Source organism: Protopterus annectens, chromosome 3.part0 (genome assembly GCF_019279795.1).
Source record: "Protopterus annectens isolate FY-2018-M chromosome 3.part0, PAN1.0, whole genome shotgun sequence".
Classification (NCBI taxonomy): Eukaryota; Metazoa; Chordata; order Ceratodontiformes; family Protopteridae; genus Protopterus; species Protopterus annectens.
In genome coordinates, this window is record NC_056731.1 from 902,407,413 (window position 1) to 902,428,419 (window position 21,007).

The 21,007-nt window shown below is 39.0% G+C and overlaps 1 protein-coding gene across 1 annotated transcript in view; it reads left to right on the forward strand.

Annotated features, from left to right (window-relative positions):
• PRKDC (protein kinase, DNA-activated, catalytic subunit) overlaps window positions 1-21,007 on the forward strand; it is a 4,917,417-nt gene that overhangs the window by 3,744,830 nt on the left and 1,151,580 nt on the right. Inside the window, exon 52 of the mRNA XM_044065724.1 lies at window positions 5,707-5,917. Coding sequence (XP_043921659.1) covers window positions 5,707-5,917 — 211 coding nt within the window. The remainder of the gene's footprint in view (window positions 1-5,706; window positions 5,918-21,007) is intronic.

Sequence of the window (21,007 nt, forward strand, 5' to 3'; positions counted from 1 at the left end):
TTTGGAGAAGCCAGCAATAACTAGAACATGGAAAAGTAAGAGACCAAATGTAGAAGAAAGATGTGAAGTGTTTGACAGAAGGAGTTAAGAGATGGAGGCAGGGATAATTAAGAGCTGAGAACACAAGCAAAGATTAATTTTAGTTGATTACCCCGATTGCACTACTTTGAAAATGATTGAGAGATGAAAGGGTATAATCAAAAAAAAAGGCAAGGAGACTGTTATCATTGTACAAGATTATAAATTTTGTAATTATAGTTAAAGTTTAACATAGACAGCTACTGTTAAGATGGGGGAAGCAATGAATAGATATTTATGAAGTACATGTTTTGTACTGAGAGATATGTACTTAACAGTCTCCGATTGGTTTAAGAAGAAATTGCTGTATAAATGTTCAAGAGCATGTTTGGTAGGAAACTTTCTCTGTGGACTGCACAAAATGCCCTGATATCATTTTATGTAGTTTCCTAATATGAGCACTGCTGATAGTACTTTTAGTGAGTGTAAGAAGTAAAGAAGAGCTGTGTAAATGCCAGCATTGGGCCAACTCACCTCTGTAAATTGAAAATAGTGGATATAGTGGTTAACAATGATGTAAGCAATTGGCAGTGTATTTCATTTTGTCCACTGTGCATGAGGACTACTTTTTTATATGCATTATTTTGAAAAAATCAATAAAACCTTGTCTGTCCCAAAAAAAAAAAAAAACTCCAAAAAAAAAAAAAAAAGGAAACTGGGCATTTTTAAGCTGAGAAATGTTGCTGCACAAGTCCAAACCTGAATGGTCTTAAGATATATGGCACAGATTCCTTAATTATAGGATCATAGGATATTACTAGGCTATTGGTCTGAGGCCCTTATAAGCCTAGCCAAGAGTTTAGCTCATGTTTAGACAAGTCAGCACCCGATGCCCCTGTCCAGCAGGGATATGGGTGGAATCCCAGGGGTGTATTTTCTGTTTCCCATCCAGTTATCTAGGTTGCACTTAAAAAGGGGTAAAGAGGTACTCTGCCTGACGTGGAGAGGGGAGTCTATTCCATAGATGGGGGGAGTCTCTGGGACACATCTGTCCCGCCAACAAGTCCTGTTGATGTTGCTGACCAGGTTGAGGCAGCACTTGCGAGTTAGTTGTGTGAAGCTTGACATGTGGATATGCAGCAGTCTCATCAAGGTGGGGTCTGTGATCGCCTTGTATGGCAGAGGTCACCTCTGAGGAATCTGTATGAAACTGAGTAGAGGAATAGGGCTTGTTAGCCTACCTGTGTATGATACATGTCTGAGGGAGTGGATTCTTCTGGTGAGGAACGTCTGTGGTCTCTGCAGCTGCTGCATGTGCTTTGCGAGGTACATGCTGAAAGGGGCATTGTACTCATTAGTGGGCATTATAAGGGAAGAATACAGGGATTGTCCCTGGATGAGGTACCCTTACTTATGAGGTGGGCCATGTAGAAGGCTTTCCATACAACATGATGATCAAACGTCAGGTTGCTATCAACCTGGGTGCCCAAGTCCCTCATGACTGATTGCATGTTTAGGACATTATTAATGTGATAATTTGTGGGGACGTCACTCTCCCAAAGGAGATGATGATGATGCATTTTTTGGTATTCATTTTGTGGCCAGGTTTCTGGCACCAGTCATTTGTCTGAGTGAGATCCACTTGGAGGATGTCCACATCACTAAGTGAATTGATGACAGCACCCAGCTTGCAGTCATCTGCAAACTTGGTCAGCCATAGCCCACTGATTTTGGCCTGCATCTCAGAAAAGTATATCCCAAATAACAGAAGCCCCAAGACTGAACTCTGGGTTACGCCACCTGTTATGGGTCTACTGCTTGAGGTGGCTTCCCCTGTTTTTGACTAACTGGGTTCTATCAGTGAGCCAGTTTGCTACCCATCTGGTAACATATGGATTGATGCGTAGTTGAGAGAGTTTATTTATTATGCCCGAGTGGGGAATAGTGTCAAAGGCTTTGGCTAGGTCAGGGTAGGTGGTGTGCACCATCTACCCCTCATCCATGTAGCTACATACACGAGGAATCCATTCAGGCTGTCGTCAGGTTTTGCATTGTGCCACAGAAATGGAGGTTTAACAGCACCCATTCAACTCCAATGTTGTGCATCTTTAGTGGCTTTCCATTCACTACTGAAATTTTGTAATCTCTATCTCTTCTGTGTTGTTCCTGACCTTGGTGCCACTTATTCCAAAGCTGTGGTTCCTGCGAGTGGGGAAAAACTTTCAAATCTTCATTTATCAGCTGAGAAGACTAGCAGTATCCATTTGTTTCTCAAAATTTTTTATCCATAAACTCTTCCCTTGGCACCAGAAATGCAATTTACTAAGCTGTCTGAATGAAAACCGAGTATCTTTCTGTTTTGGCAATCCAAGCAGGGAAACCTAATCCTGTCTTAGACACAAGATATTGGCCAGGTAGTTACGATCTAATTGGATGGTATTGCTGTTATATTGTAGGTGGCATCTTGTCCAAGCAGTTTTCTGTACAATTTCCTTATCTGGAAAGTATACATAACCCATGATGACAACTCTTGGGCAGCCTTTGGATTTGGCTTAGGTTTTAAAGACCTGTGATCCTTTATAGCATCAATTTAGAGGTAACTTTCTTGACAAGAACATTCAGAAGCCATTGTTTCAAGAAGTTCAACAAATATCTACCTTTGATACCCACTTATAGGCCAAAATGATGGGCATTGTCTTGTTGCCACCAATTTTCTGTATCTTCAAAGCGCTGAATTCATTTGGTGTTCTGGTGAAGAATGAACTATATTTGTTACTACATATCCATAATTCTGCAATCAGAATCAGTTTAGTTTCCAGGACACTAGTATGGCCAGATAAGTTTTCCACAATAGCCCTAAAATCAGTATACCACTATTCTTGTATTTCCAAAGGGTGGTAATTGCTGATTGGATCGCAAATACCACCTCAAGCAGGACACCCGTGTTGGTTTTTGACGTGTGTTTTTACCTCCAGTCTCTCTGCTGAAGTGTATTGTTGGCTTTTTGCTGTTGATATGGGGGTTCTGGCCATGAGCGTGGATCACTCCAAGATGGACAGCTTCAGATATGTGCAAGCACATAAGCCTGGTAGAAACGGAGCTGGACGAAACTGCAATCCACAAACAGGTGGTAAAAGTTTAGAGCTTTCTTTTATTTAACACTGAAACTTCCTCAGAACAATTAAACAATGTTAAACATGTTTATAAATACTAAGTGTTAACAGCAGAAAGGCAAACCAATAAAATCAAAAAGCACCCTGCCAAAAATGTTACTTCCTATAAAATACAATATTACATACATGTACCATGTTTGACCATATGTTCAACTTTAGATATGCACCAATACATTTACTGTTGTGCTTCCTGGCTGCAGACTTCTAGGTTACTCTCTTCCCTGGCACGTATCTATTTCAGATTAGCTTGCAAAATTAAAGTAATACATAGAAAATGCACAGAAGAACACGTTTCTTAGTATAGTCGGAAGTTCTAAATTCCAACTATGCTGGGGTCTACATATTCAAAAGTCTTTGAAATATTTGTCTTGTAAAAACAAAATGAAAATTCCAGCGAAGCTAGAACTTTCACTGACTGACCTCCCAAACCTCTTGTATCAGCGGCACATGGGATATATGCAAATGATCCTTATGAACATCAGGTGTTTCAGTTAATTGGCAATTCTGAATGCCCATGACTTGTTTTGTTGTTTTAATTTACAATTTCAGGCCAATAAAGCCAAACCCCACTAGCTGTGGATATGCATATTTCGGCCTTGTTATGACCTCGTCAGCACAGCACAAGCAGAGTGTTTGACTAAGCATTAGAAACACGGGGCTGTTATACCCAGCTGATGCCCATTATCATTAGGGTCACTGCAAAAATATCCCAAACAACAAACTAAAACAATAAGTGAGAAGGTCAGTAAAAACAAAATGAAAACTCTAGCAAAGCTAGAACTTTCACTGAGTGACCTCCCAAACCTCTTGTATCAGAGGCACATGAAATGTATGCAAGTGATCCTTATGAACATCAGGTGTTTCAGCTATGCAAGATGTTTGGGAGATCACTCAGTGAAAGTTCTAATGATAATGGACATCAGCTGGGTGTAACAGCCCTGTGTTTCTCATGCTTATTCAAACACACTGCTTGTGCTGTGCTGATGAGGTCATAACAAGGCTGAAATATGCATATCCACAGCTAGTGGGGTTTGGCTTTATTGGCCTGAAATTGTCCATTAAAATGACGAAAGAAGTCATGGGCATTCAGAATCGCCAATTTGCAGAAACACTGGATGTTTATAAGAATCATTTATATATATCCCATGTGCCTCTGATACAAGAGGTTTGGGAGGTCACTCAGTGAAACGTCTAGCTTTGCTAGAGTTTTTATTTTGTTTTCACTGATTGTTTTTTCAGTGACCTTCTCACTTATTGTTTTAAATATTTGTCTTGGGAAAATGTTATGCCGTGACTCTCAGAAGGGAAAGCAGGTTATGAAATAGAGATGGGTGGATTGAGTGATAGAAAGCTTTATTCCTCGGTGGCTGTTATGCCTTTCAGAATTGCATGCGCTCTTGTCTACCCAACCTTTTATGGTCATCCACCAGGATTTGGTTTCCTTGTGTATGAACCATTAGTTGCTTAAACTGGTAGTATTTAAGTCAAGTACGAGTTCATGTTTGGGTTTTTAGTCTGTGAAAAGTGTAACACAGGAGGTGGCTGTCCTTTTCAAATTGGGGATTTGCTCGTATGTGTGTGTGTGTGTGTGTGTGGGGGAAGAGACTTAAGTTAGGTTGCATGGCTTTTCTAATAGATCTTCTTTATGAGATGTTAAAGGTATCCAATAGAGGAGTGTTAGTCTTTAGCCAATTGTGCTTTGACAGATTCTGGTAAGAGTCGGTCATCTATTGCAGTAACTGTGTCAGTCCTTCAAGATTCTTCCATTAGGGATATCTGTGCTGCTGCCCACACAACTCTTTACATATGCACTGAAGAATATAGCCAGATTCTCCTTTCCAATGGTAGGTTGAGTTTCTGGGTGGGTTCTAAACAACATTTTTTTCAGACTTTTCCTTTTCTATCTTTTTATTACTGTATAGCTCAGTATTTATTTTACTGGATTAATGCCCATTGATTGAGAGGACCTATAAAGGTGGGTTAGATTGGTTGCACCTCCCATAACGTCAAATCTTTCAGGGCTTTTTATTCATCAGGGATAGGAAGTGTTCTGTATTCCCTCTAGGTATGACTGATCTTTTGTTTTCAGTTGTACATATATTTTTGCAGTGTGTAGCAGTAGGAAGGACTCGTGCAGGATTGAGGAAAAGAGGGCTCATCCCTGTCTTTGTGAGTAGCCCCTCAGTGTTAACAAGAGGGTGGAAGCCTCCAAAGAAGGATGGTTGGAGGCTGCTTTGAGGTTTTGGCTTAGGGCTCCCTCAACAAACAGGAGTATAGTTCTACTAGACAAACATCTCTAGTAATTGTGAATGATGGTAAGTGCAGCATAACTGTTATAAAATCAGCCCATTAGCGATAGTTGATCCAGAAGCAGGTGCAGTCTTGTACTAATGATGAGGACACAGTTGGTTACCTGTCACAATGTGGGACAATGGGTGGTAAATTAAGAAAAAGAAACATGTTTTAAAAATCTCCTGTAGACAAATAACAGCTGTTTTTCAAACTCCTTCTACAGGTTATATGTTCAAAATTTCTGGAGTCATGAGACTAGGTTGCCAACTGATACGCTTAGCCGAATGCTGGCGGTGCTAACATCTCTGTACTCAAGCAAGATAGAAAACCAGTTCTTGAGCCTGGCAACTAACCTTATTCTCGAGATGACTAGTAAGAGTCCTGACTACAGTAGACAGATGTTTGAATATCCTCTCTCAGAATGCAAATTTCAGGTGAGATTGTTAATTTTTTTTTGCTTAACATATTGTTTTAGTACATTATAACTTTAGTAGTGTGGTTTCTGGTGGCCCAGTGGTAAGGGTTTGGTGCCATCACCGCTACAGCCTGTGTCTAGTTCTCAGTCAGGGAATTTAAAGTTGTTTTTTAGAGGAGAATTAGCATAACGGTTAAGATCTTAACCTTACAGACACAAAGTACAGGGTATGAGTCTCACCTTTGGTCACTGACTGATTAATTAGATGGTTGTGTAATAGTCTGCAAACTGATTGCCTAATATTTACTTATGAATCTTATAACAGAATGTTTTGTTTTCTAAAATTGCTAATGTAATTTAGTTAAGCAGGCAAGTGCTACAAGAAAATTGATATCATTTTACCAAGGCACCGTGGAAGATCATGTCATGATAAAATTTCTATCACGATATTTATAATGCACAAAGTAGAGCACTGTAGAGAAGAAAGAGGATGAATATAAAACTCGCAAAAAAAATAGATGAAAAGCTGGTATAATTTAGTTTTGTTATTGTAGAAGACAGGAAGATTTTGATGTAGTGAAGCAGATGTACTAGGAAGTTTTTGAGTATGCCTGAGAGCCTAAAAACTTGCTTGGTTAGACTGGTAGGCTGGAGAGAGATTGGGAAAGTGCATTAAACACAGTGTGTTTCTTTTTTGTTGGAAATCTTTTTTGCGTTTTTAAAATACCATAATGCAAAAACAGTATGCACAATCACGTTATATATTCATAGGTTGGTACTAGGCTATTGGCCCTAGGGCCTGTACAAGCCTACCCATAACAATTCCCTGGATATTTCTTCCCACAATATTTATTCCCTGGACCCCTGTTTAGCAGGGCGACTGACATGATCCCCTGGGTGAATTTCCTGTCTCCCATCCAATCACCAAGGTTCCTTTTGAAGAGGACCAAGGAGGCACTCTGCTTGACCTGCATGGGCAGTCTATTCCAGAGTATGGGGGAGTCTCTGGTTCAGGAACCTATCCCTCCAGCATGTTTTGTTTATTGTGATGACAAAGTTTAGATCCCTGGAGCGTGTGGCTCTGAGGGATTGGGATTTCTTTAAGTGGAGCATGTCCCAACAGCTCAGTTTGACATGACCTTGTATGTTAAGCAGAGATTGCCTCTGAGTAGACGATATGCCACAGAGTGTAGTTGGAGTTTTTTAGACGGTCAGCATATGGCATCTGCTTTAGGCCTGTGATGCTTTTAGTGAGGTATTTCTGCGGTCTTTCCAGCTGTTGCAGATGTCTTGTGAGGTACATACCAAATGGGGCATTATACTCTAATGGGTCTAATGAGGGATGAGTACAGTGGGACAATGACCTCCATTTTTCTGGACGAAAAGCCCTTTCTGATGAGGTGTGCCACATAGAAGGATTTCCTGACTGTTGTGGCGATATGGTTATCGAAGGTGAGACCACTGTCCACCTGTTTCCCTAAGTCTCTCATCACACTTTCGGTGTTTAGTGTACTGCCACCTATGTGGTAATTCATGGGTACATGGTTGTTCCCAAAGGGGATAACTATACATTTCTTGGCATTAAACTTGAGCCCATGGCTCTGGCACCAAGCATCTGTTTTTGTAAGGCCCTTTTGTAGAATATCCATATCATTTGGGGATTCAGTAATGGCTCCCAGTTTGCAGTCATCTGCAAACTTTGTTAGCCAGAGTCCCTTAGTGTTGGCCTGTACTTCAGAGAAGTAGATGCCAAACAAGAACAGTCCCAGGATTGAACCCTGAGTACTCCAGTTGTCTGGAGCTGGATTTGCAGTCGGCTACTTTTACAGTGTGGGTTCTGTCAATAAACCAGTTGACAACCCATCGAGTGACGTAGGGATTTATGCCCAGCTTAGTAAGTTTGTCTATGATTCCAGAGTGGGGGATGGTGTCGAAGGCCTTGGTGAGGTCCAGATAGGCTGTGTGGACCACCTTACCCTCGTCCACAGCTCTGGAGACTGATTCAAAGAAGTCAGGTTCATGAGACAAGATTGTCCCTTTACGAATCCAAACTGGGTGGAGTTCAGTGTTTGAAGGTTGCCAATGTCTTTGTTTATAAGTTCCATGATAATGCGTTCCATGCCCTTGCAGATCAGGCTCGTCAGACTGATGGGACGGTAGTTCCCGGGATCCAAGGTGGATCCCCCCTTGTGGAGTGGGATAACTGTAGCTGTGTGCCACTCAGTGGGCATGAAGCCTAAGTTGAGGCTATGATTAAATGTGACACTTAGGTGAGGTGCCAGTTAATTTTGTAGTTCATGTATTATACAGCCCGGGATATCGTCTGGTCCCATGGATGCTGTATTCTTAGCTTTGGAGAGTGCGGTTTCTACCTGTGTGGCCGTGATTACTGGAATTTGGCAATCTTTTGGTATTGAGATGGGCCCTTTAGGGGGTGAGAAGGGGGGTGAAACTGGCACTAAATCGATCTACCAGGATATTGGCAATATCTGTGGGATCAGTATATTTAATATCATTCTCTTTTAGCTCAGAGCAGATCTGAGCATTGCCATTTAGATTCTTGACATAACCATAGAATACCTTGTGGTTATCTTTGGAATCTTTGGCAATTTTATTTTCGTAACTAGCTTTTGAGGATTTTATGAGGGATCTCAGCTTCTTATTGAGGCTGGTAAGGGAGTTTTTTTGCATCCTGGGATTTTCCTCTTTTCTGCAACAGTTTCTTTCTTCTGTTGTATAGTTTGTTTATGGCAGGGGACCACCAGATTGGCTTCTTGTTTTTGGAGGAGGGCATTTTGGTTCTATTTGTGATGGCACTATTCATGAGCGAGTGGATTTGCTCGTACAGTGCCTTAGTGTAGGAATCAGCAGTCTATCTTTCAGATCCCGTCTGCATGGGTGCCATGAAGTTTGTCACTTCTAACTTGAGTAGCATGAAGTTGGCTTTGGAGATGTTTTTTACGGAGGTTTTCTTACAGGGCGGTGGGGGTGTGATGTGGATGTCAAGGGTGATTTGCTTATGGACAGACCTGACCAATGATCACCTTACTGACTGATTGGTTGGCTGACCTGACACCTGGCTGACTAATTTCTATCTCTAATACTTTCACTCAAAGCACCACCATTATTTCTCCATCCCTGAATCTCTTCACTACAGGCAGTTTCTATACAACCTTAACTCTCAGTTTAGGAATCTCAAAGAAGTACTGCTTTACTATGCAAATGTTATAAGCATTACTTAATGTAAAAAGCAAAATTTTAATCAATTTCAATATGAATTGTACTCTTATACTGTCCTGTATTCCTTGAAATCATATTCTGTAAACTGTTTAGTGCTTTCTAAAATCTTGATTGTGTTGAAATCCTGTATGTAATATAATCTTTATGCATTTTCGGAGCTTTTCTCCCCGGGCCTCCACTGAAAATGAGCCATGTTGACCCAGTGGACTTCCCCGGTAATCAAACTGGAATAAATAAATAAATAAATAAATGAGGGGGTGACCATGGGTGTGGAGCATCTATCTCTCATGTTGGTAATGACCAGGCCTAGGATGTTGGAGCCCCTGGTGGGACAATGGATTAATTGATCCAGGGCGTTTGAATTTATGAATTCCAAGAACCGTTGGGAAAAGGTGTTGGTACCCGAGTAGTTTTCCCAGTTAATGGCAGGGTAGTTGAAATCACCCAATATTATTGTGTTTGGTTGTATCGTAATATTTTCCAGTATGTTTAGAAAGGTGTAGTGAGAATCTTGGAACATGGTGGGAAATCTGTAGCAAGCTACAATTTGGATTGCAGTCTTACCTAGTGTTGGTTGCACCTGGAAAATTTCAAATGCATTGTGTTGGGCAACTAGCCTGGAGGTGTGAATATCCTTGGTAAATATGGACACTCCTCCACCTTTAGTGTTTCTGTCTTGGTGGCCGAAAAGTGTGGTAAGAGTTGTAGCCTGGTATTGCAGAGGTGCCCTCTGGAGCCTTTGAACCAGGTCTTAGTTACTGCACAGATATCGATGTTCTCCATTGTTAGGAGTGCTTCGAGAGAGTGCATTTTAAGGTTTAGACTTCTAGCATTGAGTAGCATTGTCTTCAGATTTTGTATGCTTGTATCTGTTATGGGGGTGGTTTTGTCCTTTGAACCTTGCCTAAAAAAGGCACTATAGGGGTGGCAAGAGCTTTAGCCAGTAACCTGAATCCCAGGGGTGACAGGTGCAGACCATCTCTGGCAAAGCGTCGTGGTTTGTCGATCATGTCTTCCCAGGCAGACAGATACTGGATCCCCTTTGAATGACACCAGAAGCTTAGCCAATTGTTGAAGTCAATCATATTTGTCCTTATACTGTGTTATCATTCTGGGCAAAGGCAGGATGTTACTCAGGGCTAGAGTCATACCTGCCTGGGCCACATGATCCTTGAGCTCTTCCATGTCTCTCTTCATGTAGTCCAGGGAGGTATGTCTCAAATCATTCACTCCAACATGGACAATGACAGAGTCGTATTTGTTGTGGAGTGACTTGAGTGCATGCGTTATGTGGTGGATCCTGGCACCCGACAGGCAGCTGACTGTAATTTTCTCCTTGTTCAGCTTGGTGAGTGGGACATCAGTGTGCCTAACTATAGAGTCAACTATGACTAAAGTGTTGGGTACATTGTCTTGCCTTAGGGGCTGTTGTTGGGTGGCACACTGGTGTTGTGAGCTGTGTGTCACTTTGGTTGTGACTGGTGTTTGTTTGCATTTCAGCTTCAGAAGTCCTTGTTGCTTGGCAGGTTAATGTTAAGGGCCTCCGCATATGTGGGTTTAGTGTTGCTATGTGTGGGTGTTGATGGTGTGGGTTTTGAAGGGCTATGTGTTGCTTGAGGTGTAGTGCAGGTGTTAACCTTCTCCTCTTGACTGTCTAGCACAATCTTGGCTGGAGAGCTTCACTTCCAGTTTGGCTATGTAAGTGCATCTCTCGCAGGTTGTAGTGTTGGGTGGTAGGAGGAGAGGGTTGTCTGTGTACATGAGGCAGTTGCCGCATTGCCCTAGTATGCCCAGATTCACCAGGTGGACAGGAGAAATCACCGGAAGCTGACCCTTGGACATGCCTGTTTAGGTGCTTTTTTTGTAAAGTGCAAGAGCTGTTTTCCCTTACCTTTGCAAGGTATTTTGCAATTATAGGCTGTTTAGTGCCTACAATTAATTTCTCCTTATTGATAAGGAGAGTTGAGTGCTTGTATCAGTTTCAGGCTTCCCAGTGCTTTCCAGCAGGTTCTAGAGCAAGTGCTAGTTTCAGGGGTTCAGATTTTAGTGCTACTACTGAGAAACCAGCTAGTTCTAAGGGAAAATTTGAAGAGCAGACTTTTCTGGCACCTGGAATAGTTTAACCGTAGCCCTGCGGTGCTGCACAATGCGAAAAATGCGCAAACAGTTACGTTTTTAAGTCAGAAAGTTGAAAGGGATAGAAATCAGCCCAAAAAGGCTAATATAATTACAATTTCAGAGCTGGAAACCACTCCTCTCCTGTTAGATGGGCAGTACAATGCTCACCACTCCCACTGGTAAGCAGTTAGAACTTCCCTCTACCACAGCAAGGTCTGGATAGCTCTGAACACAGAAAATAAAGTCCTGAGAAAAGCAAAGCCTGGGATCTGGACTATACTGGCTAGGAAAGGTGGGAAACGAGCAAATAAGGTAGTATTTTTTTTTTGGTTAGAACAGGTTAAACAATGCAATAATACAGTAAATAAACACAGAAAAGGCTAACGCACTTGAGTGTGTAGTCGTAAACAGTAAATGCAATTAAAACTCTACAAAGTTAGCAATTTAAAACTTTTCAAATGAAGCAAGGCAAGTGCACAACTGAAAAACAATTTAAGAGGGAGTAATACAGTACAATAAGTAGCTAGTCTACATATACAGAGAAGTCTATATATATAGAAAAGCAGCTAAAACACACTTAAGCAATTCAAATGCAGTGCAACCTAGAGCACTTGAGTTGTAGCAATATTAAGACAAATGCAGTTTGGGTTCCAACCCCAGAAGTAATTTTTATTTCTTCAGTTAAAAATTAATTTCAGAACTTACCACAAATCTTTATCTTGAACCTGTATTCTACCTTTTTCATACCGCTGGGGTACATAACATTATGCTCCTGTCTGCTTAGCAAGGCATATTCCTATAAACATAGCCTAGGCTCATAAACTTGTCTGTAGTTTTACATTTTGCCATATATTTTTTCCCTTCTTGTTATTGCACAAACACATGGATGAATTTTACTGAAAGAAGCAAAAAGGAATTTTATCTGAAAAATAGCATTAGTCTTCTCTATTTACTCTGTTTTATTTGTTTTTGTGTTAACTAGACTAGTATGCCTTATCTTAGCTGTCTTAGTTCTTCTCTAACCAACAGCACTCGTATGTTATGATGATGGTAATGTGTATCTGTCCTATATGCTAAAGGCCTTATATTGATATTCGTCAAATATGACCTTAAGTACTGTAATGCCTCAAAAAACATTCCTGTTTCCACCTTTGCTGTCTTGTTTACACTGTATTGCATTTTCCAAGATTTCTTCCACCATCTTTTCCCCACAAGCATGCGGTCTGTCTCTGGATGCAATTAGGGAACACTACAGAATGTGACACTTGGCATATCATCATCTCTGTACTCCTCTTTCATTCTTAAATTATTCTAAAACACTCAACTTGCTAGTGTCTCAGATGACTTCTTTCACTAAACTTTATGTAGTCTACCCTTCAGAAAAAACAATAGAACCAGGTCTTGTATACCTTTTCTTCTGACTTTATTTCGTAAAGACCAAAAACATAACATTTCCATTTTTTTAATTCTTTTTTAGTTTTGACAGTAAAAGCAAATTTCTCCAACATGTGTTGCAAATACTGTCTGGCAGTTAGCACCTAGGATAAAGACTATAGCCTGTTAATGGGCAACTTCCTCTAGTTCAGGTTTTAAGTCTGTCAGCCTTCATCTGTCTTCTGAGGGACTCTGAGCGTGTCACTTAACCAGACAGAGCTATGTAGAAATGGGGCTAGGTTTCTCATGTTCAAAGAATACATGCTATGAATATGAACAGATTTATCACTATATATGGTAAAAATTCACACTGTTTCAGTACTATCCTGTATTGAAATCTAACAATGTCCTGAACTAGATTCTGCTGGACTCTCAGGATTAGTTATAAATGCAGTAGGACTCTTACAGAGTATTTTATTGATTTCATATCTTTTTGTAGTCAAAGATTTTTTGTCAAATCCCTCCACTTTAAAGGACGTTGTGTGTGTGTGTAAGATGTACTTTTTGTAAATGTAGAGTTAATTTTCTACACAGAGCTCTAGGGATTATATTTCATATTAGACATTTAGCACATGTGAGACAACTCATGATGTATTTAGTTTTTGCTTATGTGGTTCTTTTTACTTAGCTTATCCTTTAAAAATCTGCTGCTTTAACCTATCAGGTCATTTAAGTGACATCATTTGTAGAAAACATTGAAGTGTATTTTTTAAACCTGCTAATTCATCTGGAAGCAGTGTACAATTTTGTGGCCATTGACGGTATGTTCTTTTAAATGTACAAATGTCTTCTGATTATATTAGTGTTTTACTCAACAGTAAGAAGCAGTTGAGGGGCTTTCAAAATAATTGCACATTGATCAGCAGGATGGTTTGAGCTCTCCCAATTTGATAGAGTATATGACAAAAGGGTCACTTAAACTGTCAGTTTGGGTGAATCTTGGTCACTGGCTAGTAATGACTGCCTGGATGCTAGCAAAGAAGAAATTTGGAGAATTTAGGAGAAAATCAGTTAGAAGAGGAAATGAGAAAACTCTGACTTCGAAGAATCTTGCAGAAAAAGCAGTTTGAGTTTCAGCTTTGGTACAGGATGTGACTTCAGTGGGAAAATTAATCAAATGGACTAAGGGTTGTTTAAAATAAATAAATGAAACACTGAAAAAACATTTCAGTTCAAATAACAGAAGGCTGGAAAAAGAAGAAACTTCAGCTATTAACATGCGTGGATAAAGCTGCAAAAATTTAGACTGAATTGAAGAAAAGGCTGGCAGAGCATGAGCGTTACTAAAGCAGATCTGTTTCAAAAAATAGTACAGTTCCAAGACAGAACATTCAGAGAACACACAAGATTGTCTGCTGTAATTGAGAAACTAGAAAGAACAGACTGTATTACTTTTATGAAAGTATGAATAAACAGCTAGACTTGCGGTCAGCAGAAGGATTTGTTAACTGAAAGGGGGCATCATGTGCATGCTGCAAATCTGACCATGAGAAAGCAGCCAAGACCTGTATTAGTAAAGATGCGATCATATCAGCAGAAAGAGTTGCTCCTGCAAAACAGTGGGAAGAATGAAAAGTATTAAAATTAGAAATGGCAGAATTTTTGTGGAAAATGATGCTTCTACTTGGTGTGCAGTGAATAAAGCCTTTCCTAACAATCAGGGAATATCAAGACGTGGGTGTGAGATTCAAGTTGCTGTGTCCAGCCATCTTCAGAATTTTTTCCTCTGGGAAATCAGACATGTTTTGATGCAGAACAGGCTAAGGGGAAAATAAAAAGCATATCCAACAGAGTGAGCCAGCAAGCAGTATACAGTGTTCCTCATTCTTCTGACAGTAACAAAGCCATTAGAGAGACTTTGCCAATGAAACCTTCTCCATTTTTCTGAAAGAAAGGGGAAAGGCTTAGTTTATAGAAAAAAAAGCACACGAGCTGACTAGAAGAATGGAAGAATGAGGAGTACTTTGTATTTGAACCAGAGACTTGTGTTGAGAAATGGAATGACTAATGTGGCCAGCAATATTGTGAAATTGAATGAGTGGGAGACTAAAGCATCAGTTCCATTCATACCTCTCAACTGTCCATATTTTCACAGAATGTCCAGAGTTTTGGCTCTTATTTTTGGTCTGTTTCTCATAAAATGTCTGACTTTCTGGCAAATCACTGGGATGATCTGAGGACAGAAGTCATTAAGTAATGACATACATTTGAGTTTCAGACTTCAAATACTCCAGAATGTATGTTAAAACAAACCATATTACTTAGCAACTTTCTAAGTTTATTAGAGCAATATTTAAAATTATGTCTCTCTTTTGGGTCCTTTGTTCTCCCATTTTGTCAGGCTTTTTCCAGATGTATTGCACTAAGAGGTTGGGATGTATGGTCCCATTAGATATACAGTTAGTTATGTGAAATGTGGCTTTGTAAGAAGTGTCTGAGAAAGTTTGAAATTTTGTTGACTATGCTTAACTGATGAACTGTAAAGTATATACCCCACTTTGTCATTAATGTTTAGAAGGACACCAAAGTTACTGCAACTAAAACAATTTTTCTTATTAATTTGTGTATAATATGTTTATGGTATAAATGGCATGTTATGTGGCAAAGCAGTTTTGCCTAGGGAGTAGTCGGGGACTCTTCAAATGTGTAGTGTGGTAGTCTTACCAAAGACTGCTGTATTGCCAAACAAACTTAGACTTACTACACACTCAAAATCAGTTCAAATCTAACCTTAAAGAATATCTCTCCACACAATGGACCCTAATTGCAGATCTCTAAAATCTCTACATCTATGTAAATTTTCATTCCTGCATATAAGCTATATTCTCTTTTTGTAACAATACTTTGAATCTTGTAATTTAAATATGTACCGGATATGTATCCAGCTAGACCAGCTAAATAAATAAAATAAATATGCTAAAGGTATTAAAGTAAAAAAGTAGTTTTCTTAGTAACATATTCAGGCTTTGCACTGTAACAATGTAAGAAAGACTGGAAAGGAGCAAGTTAAAGTTAATATAATATTGTGATCATGGGATGGTGGGGTAGGAGATGTAAAAGTGTATTGATCACATTATATGTAAGATGATCTCTCCTGTTTTACTGGGATTGATATCAATTTACTGCCCTTTGCTTAAACTTGTGTATAATGTATTTTGAGCAAATAGATTTGAAAAAAGTCAAAATGATAAAAAAATGGAATAATATAGTTTTCTTATACTTCAAAGTCATTAGCTCTTTATCATTAGCAAATGGTCTCGGTGGGGGAGAAAATCTAGAGATGCAAGCATTTAACCATGAGACGTTTGAACAATGTGTTCTGAGTAAAGTTTATAAAGTTTCTTTCATGCGTCAGCAAATTTAATAGCAGTTTATTTCTCATTGCTAACTGCCTTTACTTGAAGATGAGTTATCTACAGGTGCAAGCAATTAATGAGTCCACTGAACATCTGTGATGGGAAAAGTATGGGAGGTACAGTGTAATTAACATTTAAACGTACATTGGCTAGCAGCACAATGAAAAGTTAATTTTGACACTGTGGGATATAAAGGGAATGTACAAGTAGTTGTCTCCCCAGCAGCCTTAATACTTCAATGTATTTAATATAACATTGCACTATTTTTTTATTTATTTAAAAGCGACATTATCTTTTCCTTGGGACTAAAAGTTAATATGTACTGAAAGCATGCAATCTGTTTTTCACATTTAGGAAGGAAATAGACATAGGAAAAGAACAGATCAGTGCAAGTGGGGACACCAGCTACAACATGCAGTTCAGCATGGGTGACTGTAATTTTAGAATAGGAAACACCTGTGGGTACAACCTTTGATTTGAAGCAGCTGCTATGTGGAAGGGGGTAAACTTCATATTTAAATTTTCAGGAAGCATAGGCTTTCAACTTATTTAGATTTTTGTTAGTGTTTTCAGAGTAGAAAAAATATCTTGACAGTGTAATGTAGGTTCAAATGGAGATGATAAAAAGCAACTACATAAGATAGCAGCTTGCCAAATAGCATATTAGTATGTGCATGTAAACTAAAAGCTACAAATATACATACAAAAAGAACCATTGCATATAATAGGTAGGAGTAATAGCTTTCTACCATAATGTCTACTCTGTCCATATTGTCATCAAATATAAATAACCTTACAGGTGTAGACAAAAAGGAGAGAGGTTTGAATTGTATTAAGAAATGTAAGATGCAAATAGCATATTATTCCCCGAGGTATAACTGTGCTAGCCTGGAAAGAAGCTATACAGAGGTTCATGTATATTTAATTGAATGTTTTACATGCATGCAGTAAATATTTCAGATTATGCACTAATCAAAACTAAGAAAAATGCTACTGAAGTAAAACAAAATAATAAAGGAGTAGCCAGTGAGTGGGATAAAATTAAAAGTAGAGTAGAAGTAAAAAGGAAAGAGATGTGGGAAAAATTATTTAGAGGAGTTGACAAAGGCTGAACTATTGCAGAGTAAGAATAGTCTCTCAGAATAAGAGAAGAGTAACTTCATAGAGCTAGAGGGAAAATAAAGAGAGTATTGGGATAATATGCATGAGTTTAGAAAGGTTGCTGTTAAGCAGCTATGTTTTGATTCCTCCAGAGCACAAAAAGTTTAGCACAACAACTCTGGCAACAAAAAGTAGAAAAGGTTGTCACTGAACTTAGGAACCTATGGCAAGAAAATAAATGGAGGTCTCACAGAGGTATTAGAAATATATCGGAAATGTTATGAAAATTTGTATACAGCAAAAGAATGTGGAAACCACAGAAAGGCACAAATGAAAATATTTGTGAAAGGCAAAGTGTCAGTGACACAGCAAGTAGTACTTTTGCCTTTGATGCAGAAGGCTGTGGGTTATACTCCCATACCAAGTAAATCAGTTGCTTGCACTGCAGTGCAGCACATGGAGGATGCAGCACTACTGAGTGTGCCATCCTTCAGATGAGATGTTAAACTGAGAGCCCATCTGCTTCAGTTGGTGGTTCCATGATGCCTTGGTCAAATTTCCCCTAGTAGTGTAAGTACCACCTTGGGTCTCCCCTGAATACAGGCTACTGGCTTAGTGGGGCTAACCCAATCAACAAAGGATAAATAAATAAAAAAAAGAATTATGCCAAAGTTAGAAGAAAATGAGGCTCAACAATAGCTAAAACAGTAAGAGATGAGAAAACCGTAATATATAATCAAAATCGATGTCTCCATGAACACAGATGATATTCCCGTGAAAGTTTGGAAGTTGGAGGAAAGGAAATGATAACCTGAAAGGTTTAGTTTAACCATATTTTAAAAGGGGGAGAGGAGCACTGGCATCTTGGAAGAAAGCTGTGGCAGCTGTATTGCCCAAAGAGAGTAATGACCCTTCAGACACAACTTCATATAGACTCATTTCGATTTTAAACAATGATTACAAAGTGTTTGTTTATATTAGCTAAAAAAATGGGAAAGGTACTTCCAAAATTAATACAATATGGGTCAGTATAGTTTTGAGGTGAAGAGACAAACATTTGATAACAGAACAGTGGGATCAAAAAGGAAGCTGAATGTAGGAAAAGACTACTATTGTTGGTGGGTCTTGATACACTGAAAGCATTCAATAGAATCACCTGGGATTTTTTTGAGTAGGGCAGTGGTTACATTTGCATTCCCCTGATATACTAAAAAAGGGTACATCACCCAGTATGAGTTCGGGTGAGGAATCATCCACCACGGATACTGAATCCACTCATATTTCAGATTCTCCGGTTTCCAAAAGAACACGTAATGCTGATCACCCTTTAGGCACAGACACAGGGGGGGACGCAAACATAAAAACATTAGAACAACTCTTTCTGTCCATTGTCAAATTAATGCAGATTGCTCCAACTTGCATAATATCTCTGATTATGTATTAACACCTATTGAAGAACTTTTGTTAAATAAAGGCCTTGGTTTTATTCCTGTTTTTTTTGTTGATGAAAGTATCTTTGTGTCAGATGTCATGGATTTTTGTAGAAGACTAAACCTTAAACTGTTTTTTGATCAACAGGAATCCACTCAAAGATCCACTGAATTTAGATTTTTACCATCAAAATTTTGTCCTCCAATGGACAAACATGTAGCCATATTCCAGAATGCTGTTAAGGATTTACACCATCAGTTGGGTTCAGGGAACACTCTTAGAAATAACCTAAATGTTGAGGAACAACAGGCTCTTATGAATCTTAAAAACAATACTGACATTACCATTCTTCCTGCTGATAAGGGTGGGGCCATCGTGGTCATGAATTCCAGTTATTACTGGGCTGAGGGAATGAGACAGGTGTCGAACACTAAGCATTATTTACATATGCCTATTGACCCTACCCCTAAATTTAATAAACAAATTAATGATTTTTTACAGCTTGCAGTTGAGGAATGTATCATTAGTACTAAAACTAGATTTCATTTAACCAATCAAGATCCAGTGAAGCAATATCTATATTTATTGCCTAAGATTCACAAGTCCCAAAATACACCACCAGCCAGGCCTATTGTTGCAGGTATGGGTTCACTTTTTTTTCATAGATTCATAGATTAGTACTAAGCTAACTGCCCTTGCGAGCCATTTTAAGCTTAGCTAATTATCCCTTGTGAGACTCAAACCCTGCACCTTGTGTTTGTAAGGCAAACACCTTAACCATTAGGCCACCCTCCCACCCTTACTGAACCACTATCGGTCTTTCTGACACAATATTTAAAAGCTTTGTTACCACATGTACGGGCCAGATTACAAGACACCACGGAGTTCCTACAGATTGTTTCTGAATCCCAACTTGAACCATATTGGCTTATGTGCACTTTAGATGTTACATCACTGTATACTAGCATACCACATTGGGTGGGTCTAATGGCACTGGAATATTGGCTACAGAAGATCACCATTTATAGTCCAGGATTTAACACCCTATTAATCTGCATGGCGGAACACGTTCTAACAAAGAATGTGTTCTATTTTCAAAACCAATGTTACTGGCAAATCCAGGGTACGGCGATGGGTGCCTCTTTCGCACCAATATATGCTGATCTCTTTATGGGATATGTTGAAGATCAGATTATATATAGTGAATTACACAACTTATATATGCCAGAAATCGACATTTGGAGACGTTTTCTGGACGATTGTTGGCTTGTTTGGAAAGGGGGCACAGAGTAACTTATGGAATTTGTTGAATATCTTAACAGTAACAAATGGGGCATAGAATTTTCGGTTAATCATAATCTGCAGCAGATTGATTTTTTGGATGTTCATCTGTGTAGGGAACCAGACAATACTCTACGTACCACTGTGCACAGAAAATACCCACAATACAACAGTTTATTACATGCCTCTAGCTTACATCCCAGGCATATTATAAAAAACATTCCCAAATCACAATTCATCAGGATTAAAAGAATATGTTCATCTGATATGGACCTTGAGAATTGTCAAAATGATCTCTCGAATAGATTCTTACAGAGAGGTTATAATAAATTGGATGTTCACTCTGCAGTCCAAATGACCAAAAATCTATCAAGGGACACTTTGTTGGGTTATAAATCCAATGTTGCTAGTTCTTCTGCACAGACACCCAGGTTAGTAACCACCTTTGGTAGGAACACCTATCAATTGATGGACATTATTAATAATCATTGGAATATATTAACAAACGCACATCTGGCAAACTGGTTGGACAATAGATGTCTGTTTTCATACCGTAAAGGTAAAAGCCTGAGGTCACACTTTTCTTATTACAAAAGAACTACACCATTGGATGTCTCCATTACTCAGACAACCTTGTTGGGAGACAAACTTATTGGCAATCATCCTTGTGGTCATTGCTCTTTTTGCAAATATGTATTTACCACCAAGGAATTCACAAGCAAGAACACAGGCAAGGTATATAATATATATTTTTTTGCAAATTGTAGCACAGATTGGGTGATTTATTTGGCCACATGTACATGCAGGGCATTTTACATTGGACAAACATCCAGACAGTTTAGAATTTGTATTTCTGAACATTTGGGTGATATAAGGAATGCCAGGTCCACCAATGCTTTGTACAAACATTCTTTGTACAAACATTCTTTGATACATAAAACAGCCCAGTTTTCTTTTATCAGTATTGATAAGATTTCTGGCAATAGACATTTTAAAACTGGATGGCACAAATTGCTTAACCAAAAATAAACAAAATGGATTGTAAAACTAGGTGGTTTATTTCAACCTGGCCTTAATGACAAATTGTGAGGGGTTATTGCCCCTAATAACTGTAATCCATTTATATGTTACAATACCATTTTTGTTCT